Source organism: Drosophila kikkawai, chromosome X (assembly GCF_030179895.1).
Source record: "Drosophila kikkawai strain 14028-0561.14 chromosome X, DkikHiC1v2, whole genome shotgun sequence".
In the NCBI taxonomy this organism is placed as follows: Eukaryota; Metazoa; Arthropoda; class Insecta; order Diptera; family Drosophilidae; genus Drosophila; species Drosophila kikkawai.
The window spans coordinates 13,165,878-13,175,938 of record NC_091733.1 but is presented as its reverse complement, the minus strand read 5'-3'; the positions used below and the strand labels follow the sequence as shown (position 1 = coordinate 13,175,938).

The 10,061-nt window shown below is 33.8% G+C and overlaps 1 protein-coding gene across 1 annotated transcript; it reads right to left on the bottom strand.

Moving 5' to 3' along the window:
- Positions 1–8,032: 8,032 nt before the first annotated feature.
- Positions 8,033–9,582, bottom strand: LOC108079373 (nuclear distribution protein nudE homolog). The gene is made up of 2 exons (XM_017173687.3): positions 8,870–9,582; positions 8,033–8,815 (listed from the first exon to the last, which is right to left on the bottom strand). The coding sequence occupies exons 1-2, from the start codon at positions 9,462–9,464 to the stop codon at positions 8,694–8,696; spliced, it is 717 nt and encodes a 238-aa protein (XP_017029176.1). The 5' UTR covers positions 9,465–9,582; the 3' UTR covers positions 8,033–8,693.
- Positions 9,583–10,061: the final 479 nt, after the last annotated feature.

Sequence of the window (10,061 nt, the reverse complement as noted above, 5' to 3'; positions counted from 1 at the left end):
CAGAGTTTCTTTCGCGAAGTTTGCTCAGAAACTCTCAGAGAGAAACGAAGCTTTCGTTCGCTACTTTGCTTTTCTCTCTCTCCGTTTAGTTGTATTGGAAGAGAAGAAATACACGACTCTCTCAGCAACTCTCATTTGCTACTCTTCTTTCTTTTGTATTTTTAAATTAAAAAAAAAATACTCTCTCGTTCGCTACTTTGCTATTTTTCTCTCTCTTTTAATTGTAAATAAAGAGAAAACTCTTAGAGCGAAACTCACTCTATTTATTATTTTCTCTCGTTCTCTATTTGTTGTAGACAAATCTATATTATGTTACATTTTATAACTTAACTTCCAAACTAGTTGTATTTACATTTTTAAAACTTTTGAGTCTGTCGTCTTTCATATTTGTTAATATAAATTTAATTTCTGATGCTCAAGCATGTTTCCAGCTCGTCAGCTTTATTTTAAATTAAAAAATGTCTCTAACAATTTAGGGTATTATTATATTCTAATATACTTTGTAGATCTTAATGTTAACTTTAATTTCGTTAAAAAAAAAAAACAAAAAATACCTTTTAATTTAAAACTCTTAAAAGGTAGATAAAAAGTTTCTCTGTAAAACTCCCAATTTAAACAATTGATTTGTGTGTCTTTTCGGTAAAAGAGTGCAACTTTTTTTTTTGTAATTGACATGCCACAATGTTGATTATGCTTTTTGCCAGCTTGCCCGAACCGAGGTCCTCCTGTCGGATTGGATACATCCAGGGACAGGGACAGCGTTTATCGAATTAACATGTGCGCGAATGCACAATGGAATCGAATGTCGCGGGCGGCTGCTCCTTGGGCAGGACGAGTAGTAATTGAGTCAGGACACAAATCAAAGTCCAGTACCGCTGAGGCGCCTTTAAGGATAATTATAGGAAAGCCAGGGAGGGAATCGCATCAAAGCAAAAACCAGTAAACTACGCGGTCTAATGTAGCCGCAATTATCTATGACAATATATAGCGGCTCACATATCGTGTATATATTATATAACAGAGATTGAATTAATTAGAAGGACCTCCGCTGACAATTGTATTCGCATTAAAGGGCAAGGACAAGGACAAGGGATCCGTAGAAGGAATAGTACTAATATTAATAATGATATTTAATTTAATTAAAAATTTAACTGTATAAAAATATTAATAATAATAGTTTAATGTACATTTAATTTCTATTTTAACTGTATAAAATTATTTATATTAATAATTTAATTTAAATTTAATTTAAAATTAAACAGTATAAAATCTCTTTTTTTTAATTTTAATTTAAACTTTATTTGAAATTATCTTAAAAACTCTTTTTAGATCTATAATTAAATCTTTTAATTGTTTTTAGGGTTCCAAGTTTCTATTTTTAAATTGTCATAAAAAATTTAAAATATATTTAAATGTTTTTCGTAAATATTAACTTTAGAAACATACATATATTTGCTATGCCTAGGGGCGACAGGCGCCAATTATGAGCGACAAATGAGTGAAAAATAACATCCTTTAGACCCCTGGCACATCCTTTTTCAGTGGCACGGCGAAAAACCACGGTCAATGTTTTTCACAAAGCACTAATTGGACACTCTTATGGCCTGGACAAAAACATAAACAAAAACAAAAGCAAAACAATAGCAACAATAACAAGGCGGGGAGGGACCGGAGAGCGGAGAGAAGAGCCATAATTAATTGGATTTGGTAAACAATTTGTACAGTTTCATTTTCAGGCTAAACGAAGTTAGTTGCCAGCAAAACTTTCGCAAAAACCCACCGACCAACCGACCGACCAGCCGCAAGTGCAGATAACCGCAGAGAGTCCTGCCGGCAGGACAGCATCTCTCTCTCTATCTGTCTCTCTCTGTCTCTTTTACTCTGCGTGTTATCCTGCGCCACGCAATGCACTTATTAGCTCCACATATTTTGAGGTAATATGCCAACCAAACCATCAAAAATATTTAATCCAAAATAATTTTAATTGATTTTGGCAGAAGGGCAATTAAAACTAATATAGAATTTATATATAAATACAAGTGGTATAAAAAAATATAATTTATAAATACTATAAATAAATATTTAAAAATAAATCATTACTTTATTATTAATTATTTATTTATGAATATTTATTTATATTATTTCATAATTTATATTTATATGTACTACTTTTATTTTTTTCTTATATTTATTTATAGCATTTTTTTAATATTAATATATTTAGATTCTTACTCATAATTGCTCTTCTTTTATTTACATACAAATAATAGGAAATATTACACCAATTTAATTTCAAATTAAAAGTATTAAATAAATGAATACAATTAATATTAAAATAATTAAGTCAAGACTTTTGGTACTGGGAAATCCTTCACCTAGCCAGAGTTTTCCCTGAAATACTGGAATAATCAGGGCACTGGTAGTTCTGGTAAATTGTACTTCTTAACTTGAGAACTATGCAGAGTATTTTCTTATTAATTTATTGTTATTTTCATTTTTTGTTTTTAAAGATAATCTGAATCTGGTTTTGAGACCACAATTTGATTAGGGGGATCCCAGGAATTCTGGCTGCAACTTGAGAAAATAACAGCCAAGGGCCAGCCAGCCAGAGAGTAGCTTATTAAAAAGGATGCCAGAATGCCAGGATGGCCCCTGCTAATTGCCTAGAAAAATAACAAGCTGCTTTAGATGGCTTAAATGCAGCCAAAATGCAGTTTGAGAGATTTTCTGATAAATGCTGCAGAACAACAGAACTCACATTCCGATTTTTAAATTAAAAAAAAAAACTAAACTAACTAACTTTGGCACGTTTGCAATCAAAGTATTAAGAATCGATTCAATTTGGCCTTTGAATACTTAACATAAAACTTTTTGCCTTGGGTTTAAGTTTTAATATTTTTCATTGCGTAAATTAGTGTTATTTTGCTAAAACTAGTTGGGAATTATAGAGTCAAGCGAGTGATTTTTTTTTGTATTGTTATTATTATTTATTTTTTATTATTCATTTTTTATTATTCATTTTGTATTACCTAATTTTAATTTTTTGTTTGTTTTTAATTATTTATTTATTGATTTTTTTATATTTAATATAATTTATATTTATATTAATATTATTTTGTTTTTAATAATATAAGGTGTTGCAGTTAAACAATTATTATTATATTCTGTGCTCATTTTTTAATAGTTTAATGAATCTACATTTTAAATTTGAAAAATTTAAGAAATCAAAAGTACCCAAAACAAGGATATACAAAAAAGGGGAAAAACTCGCAGCAAATAAATAAAATCCACGTGTAAGTACGTCACGAATGCTCGACAATCTGCGGTTTAAATGCGCCACAGACAATATCCGAATATGGTTATTGGGCGCCGTAACTTTTATTTAACATTTAACATTAATTTAAAGCATTTAATTGCTGCGACTTTGCCGCAAGTCCGGGATTACCGAGGTGTGCCAGCGTTCACATGAGTTTTATGACAGCCGCCGTTGCCGTTGTCGTCGACAATAAAGAGAAATATAATAAAAAAAAATATATATATATATATATTTATATATATGTATATATATATGCGTGTGGCTCCTCTTTGTCCTGCATCCTTCCCTATTCCCCCACAGACACACACAAGCTGCAGCACATTGTGGCATTTTAAGCGGAAAATATGCCGCACTTCCGGTCGCACCCATACACAGAGAGCGAGAGAGAGGGAAGGAGAGCTAGAGTTGACTTGGTTACCGTTATAAGACAGGCGCCAAGATGGCTGCCCCTCGCGCTCCTGCCAGTGCTGGCTAATAGCCAAAAAGTTAAAAAAAAAAAAAAAGGGAGCAGGAAAAACAAAAGGAAATTCAAAATTATATTTAAATAAAATTTAATTATATAATTTTGATATATTTATAATTAATTTATTAATATAGTATAACATAATTTAATTAATTTATTTAATAAGGAATTATTTATAATTAATTAAAATAATATACATTAAATAAATTATACCAAATTTATTTTAATTTCAAAAAGCACAAAAAAAAACCCCCAAACCGACATCACTGACGATGCTGGGCGCCTGGGCGAGCGAGAATTTACTGCCATTATATTTATATATTATTATTATAATGCCAGGATGGCAAACAAAGTGTTGACAGAGCGACAGGCAGGGCCCCAGGAAGGAGTGCCAAGGAGCAGGGTGCAGGGACCAAGGACCAAGGAGCTGTGCCAGCCTGACTAACCAAATACATTTTCGTTTCGTTTCATATTTAATTGCCTAATCGCACTTAAGACCGCCATTGCCGCCGCCGTTTCCGATTTAAGCCCAAAATCTTGGATTTAGACCCCACTTTAAAATTAAATTTGTTTAACTCTGCGGGGAGCAGCATCTATTTAAAGGATACTAATTGAATAAAGATCAGGTAATCAATATACACAAGGAGTTCTTTGGGGAGGAAAAAAAACAGGAAAAGTCTAAAATTAGTAGAGGTAATGGAAGTCTAGCTGGTACCCTCGATAGTTTACTTTTACAGCGAACAACGGACCCTTAACTTGCCAGGATTAATTGCATTTTTGTTTGTGCCACCTTTACCTTTCATCTCCCACCTTGACCTCGCCCTAATTGATTTGATTTTTGAAATCCTTGATTTTGAACCCTCGGATTTATTACATTTATTGTGCCCCCTTAATTATCGAGTACAGAGTTTTATTTACCTTTGCCTTTAACCTTTACTTTTACCTTCACCTTTACCCTTTGCCGCAGTTTTGGGGTCTTTAATTGGAACAGGGGGAGTGAGAAAGGGGGAGGCGAAAATTCGGGGTACCCTGCAGGGGAAAAATCGAAATGAAATCCCCTGGCAAACAATGGACCAGTTGCGTTCATTATCATTCACCGCAATCGGAACGACACAACACGACATGGACAAGGGAAAACTTTCAAAGAGAAATTGCGACAACGAAACAGAGGCAGGGGGAAGCGGTAGGAAAACCTAGGGAATATCGAAAAGAAAAACAAGAAAAGCAGAGTTTTGGTGTGAAATTAAAATTGGAATTAAAAGCACAATGAAGGCAGACGGACAGACCAGAAGAGAAATAGCAACAAAGAAAGGGAGAATGGCAGATAAAAAGAGAAAGGGAGAAAGAAAGTAAGAGAGAGAGACAGAGATAGCTGTAGAGGGGTCTTAGTGCTAAATGATTTATGGCTATTTGTCCTTGTCCTTGTCCCTATGCAAATTGTTTTCGAGAATCTGACAAAACGATGAAGTTTTCATTAGGGTGCCATTAGAACTTCGTTTAAATTATGGTCCCAAACATCGTCCTTTACCAGCTTCTGGTCCCTGGCCCAGGTCCTTGCTGGCACCCCCCACCCCCCGCTCCACCTATCTTGACACAAATATAAGCCAGACTGGACACGTCGCTCTCGGTTAGTTGATAGATCGTTGGCCAAGGAATTTGCATTTCACTAGAAAAACTGGCAACTAAAAGGGATTTGCCAGGTATTGCTCAAGTTTTTAATCAAAAAATTAATGTGTATAATAAAAAAAAAAGAAATATTTTCAATTACAAATAAAATAAATACATAAAAATAAATACATATAAAAATAAATAAAAATATAGAAACTTCAAAATATTTTTCCCGTATCTGTGCCTCCACAAAACCATTGATGGCAATATTATATTGCCATTGTTAAATTCTTTTTAAATTTTTAAAATAATACAACAAAATATATTTAATTAATGTATAGTTAAAACAATTAATAAAACGTGTAATCAATTAAAAAAATTATAATTAAGATTACCCTTTTTTTTTTGCTATACTTCCATTATATATTTTATGATTAAAAGGCACAGTGTCATAACACCTTAAGTATTTTACTAATTTATCGTTTTTTTTATTTTAAAATTGAAAAAATAAAATCGTAAGGTAAATTATTCAATTTAAATAAATTCTTAAATTAATTATTATTATTCTCTCTCCATGACAGTGACAAAACCACATAACACATTTGTTACTAATCCAAATTCTTGAAAGCAACACCAGGAGTAGTGTCATAACCTCTTCAGTATTTATTTATAAATAATATTAAATTATGAATAAAAACCTATTTCCTGCTATTAGTTTTATTGAATATATTTAAAATAAAAAAGCTTCTGGAAATACTGAAAACATATTCGTTGAGTATCCATAATGGAGTACTTAACCTAAACTCTAGATTTCAGTCATCACTTATTTTTTTTGAAATATGTCGTTATATTTGTGAAAGGACTTGAAGCTCATCACTCGGGTTTGAGCTGTGTCGCACCTGGGGAAACTAATTTGAAAGTAATTTTCCACCTTCATATATGTGTGCGTGTGTGTAACCCCCTCTATATAATCAGTTGCCAAAATGGTGACTTGCCGTAATCGATCATCCCACGCACATTTGCAATTTGTATAAATTATTTACATATTGATTTATTAGTTGAAAATTTAATATCTAATTTAATGGAGGGGTACCACTGGGGGGGTAAGTAAATTTATGCAGCTCAGCTAACGAATTTATTATTATACTTGGGCGCATAAATTGAAAAATAAATGCGACTGTGCCTATTTTGTATATATTTTTTATTCCTTCCTTCGTTTTTTCTTTTTTTTTTAGCCGTCGATAACCCTTTGGTAAAATCTGAAACGTGTTTGTGTTCGAAGCTAAATGAAAGTGTTGTGTGTGTGTTTGCTTGTGGGTGTGTCTGTTGTGTGTGTGTGGGTTTGCCTTCGAGTGTCCTTGTGTGTATCCGTGAGCCTGTTTGTTTACTTGTGCCTTTTGCGCACAGAAGAGGCCGTAACTCAAAGCAAACCCCCCCGCCATGGCTTTTCTCAGTATTTTCCCGGCGCACACACACACACACACACATCCAGCACACACACATAGCACATTCAAAGTTTATCCAGCGCCCGTTTTGCACATTAATTTACTGACCTTTTTGCACTTTTTCCATAGTTTTGCAACCGCACCGCCCCCTTAAAGGCATGCCACACTGAAAATATCTACGGAAAGTCTTTAAAAGCCAACTTAAAAATTTTTTAAATAAAAACTAAGTTTTACATATTTTTGAATAATTTTTTTATATTTTTTAAATATTTTTAAAGGGTTTTATTTAACTTATAAACTTGACACAGACCTCTTCAGTAGCCTATTTTCTCACTGTGTACGAATAATAAGCGGCCAACTCGCGGCCGTCCTCCAGCAGCTTGGCCAGGACCAGCAGGAGGATAAGGAAAAAAAAAAAAAAAACCCCAGTGACCGGTGACCGGTGACCAGTGACAGTAACCAGTGACTGGCCAGAAGGACGAGGGCAGGGCAGGGACAGGGCTGAGAAAGAGAGGCTGTTACAACGTATGATGAATGTGTGACACTTTTGCAGCTTGTTTGTTTGTTTATTGTTCGTGCCACAAGCCCCCATACCAGCCCTCGAGGGGGTGGAGAGGAGGAAAAACTGAATGGGGAAAATCAACAGTCAGCGGGGAAAATGTCACGAATTGAGAATTCTCTTTAGGGTTTCACTGGAAAAATAGCCAAGAATAATACAAATCGGTGCGCAGCAATGCGTAAGATCGGAGATGGGAAAAAATATCGTAGGAAAGAAATCGATTAAATCGATATTTTTAAACTATAGAGATAAATTTATATTTATAAACAAAAAAATAATATATAAAAATAAAAACTGGGGTTAGATAATAATTCTTTAAAAACCAAATAAGATAAAATCAACCGGAACCAAAGGAATCGATGTTAAAATCGATTTTCCTCTAGTTCTTATCGGAGATTATCGACCTGAACCAAAGAAATCGATGTTAAAATCGATTTTCCTCTAGTTCTTATCGGCATTATTCTTTAAGAGATTGTAGTGTCAATTTGGGGGTACGAGGATATTAAAAAAATAATAATAATTGAGCGAGATATTCTTATCGATATATCTGAATGTCCCTTTCGATACATATAATGCTTCCGTTTAAATCTAAATAAGTTTTTTAAAAGTCCCTTTAAAATTCAAATAAAAGAATATGAAAATTCATTTTCCCTCCACTCGTTCACCTTTGTTTTTATTTTAGTTGATTAAAATTTTAGGTATTCAATCAGTTTGCATTTCCTTTTCGCTAATTAGGTACTGCTTGAGTATCTGGCCCATTCCTTAAACGATTTTCTTCCTTTTCCAAACGATTTTTCCTTTGTTTCTTGCAAGTCCAATCCATTTCTTCATTCCCGTTGCATTCTTTTTCCGCTTTTCCTGCATTTCCGTTATCCGGTTTCATTGATTCCATGATTCCATTGTTCCAAAAGGACCCTTCGTCGGTAGGGAATCTGAGTGAGAGAACTTTTGTTTGTTTGCTTTTCCCATTTTTAGCAGGGGAGAGTTTTATAAATTGTATCTTCTGGTCCACACATATAAGCATATGCAGATTATTTCGCCTATGTGTGTGCATGTGTGGGTTCTGTATTGTTTGGTGTGTCCTTTCATTTTCCAATAACGGAAAAGCAATAAACGTGCCCGAAAAACAAGTTTTCCAGCTACAAACTTGGCACCACATCTGAAGCTGAAGTTAAATTTCCGGATTTTGGGTAAAGTTGAGGGGAGTTTGAGGTTGATTCAAGATGATCCTTAAATTCAACATGATGTCTTGTGTGCAAAATATATATAAAATATATAAATATTAAAACTAGCAATAAATATTTAAAAATCCGGCATTGGCAATGGTCTCTCCTCCCGGTGGTTCCTCAGTTTTGTCTGCAAATTATCCAGCTTGTTCACCATATCGGAAACCGTTTTGTGAATCATAAATGGAAAATTTGAACCTGAGGAGTCATCTTTGAGTTGCACTATAGGGTTAATAGAGTCCAATGACTCACCATCACCAAGACCACCAGTCTGGCTACCGACCGTCACACTATTAGACGCCTTCTTGAGCTGGCTTGTCTTTAGCTCATCCTTGAGATCCCTGGCCTCATCCTTCACACGCTGCAGCTCCTCCTCCAGCTCCTGCTTCTCCTCTACTTCCAGCTCCAGCAAGGCATACTTTTCGTATTGCTCGAACAGTAAATCATCGGCGATCGCCTTGCTTTCCTTGGCCACGCGCTGAGCCTGCTCAAGGTCATCGTTGGTTTGCTCCAGAGCACGAAAGTCTATCTTCAAGGTCTCGAATTTCTTGGTCACCTCGGCCAGCTCATTTTCAAGTTTGGAAATTTCCAAGCTTTGCGAGTTTAGTCTGGCCAGAAGCATCTCGTTCTCCCGCTCATAATTGGTAGCTTTGATCGCCAGCTCATCGAGACGCTTTTGATTCTGTGCTAGGGTGGCGTCCATTTCGATTTCCATGTCGCGGGACTGCTCCAGGAACTCATTGTACTCCGTTTTGAGTTCCATCAGCTCTTGGAGATGCTTATCGGAGCGCAGCTTCCAGTATTGGCTCTCGTCGTCGACGCTGCCAAACATGGGTAATGGATTCATCTTTTACGGGTTTTCTTTTCTAGATTTGGTTTTTGCTTTTATTTCTGTAGCTTTTTGTTTGACTTTATATTGGCTCTACACTGATCTCACTGAGTGAACTAGGAATAAGGCTCTGACTGTAAAGGCCAGGCCAATTTATTTGGGGCGGTTTTTTATATGAAATCCAAGCCTACTTATAAAATATACAGTTCTAAATCTAATAATAATGCAATAAATTAATACAAGAAAAAATAATGATATATTAAAGAAATAATAATAACAAAATAAAAAATAATTATATAATAAATAATAAACAAAATATAATAAAAAATAATTTAATAATAAAAAAATAATGATATAACATATAATTAATAATAATTAATAATATTTAAGAAAATACATTTAGTAAAACAAAAAATAATGACATAATAAATACTTAATAATTAATCAAATAAAACCAAAAAATAAAGATATAATACAGCTATACGGGAGTTGTAATATCTTAATAAATATATATATAATAAATATATATATAATAAATAAATTGAAATTGAAATTGAAATATAGAGATCGACTAAAACTCATTTAATATTCAATAAAAATATATTTTTATAATTA

Bases quoted from the DNA above. Each gene is read 5' to 3' on its own strand.
- LOC108079373 (XM_017173687.3), bottom strand. From the start codon at position 9,464: ATGAATCCATTACCCATGTTTGGCAGCGTCGACGACGAGAGCCAATAC. The intron at 8,816-8,869 runs GTGAGTCATTGG...ATGACTCCTCAG, and splicing joins GACTGGTGGTCTTGGTGATG to GTTCAAATTTTCCATTTATG.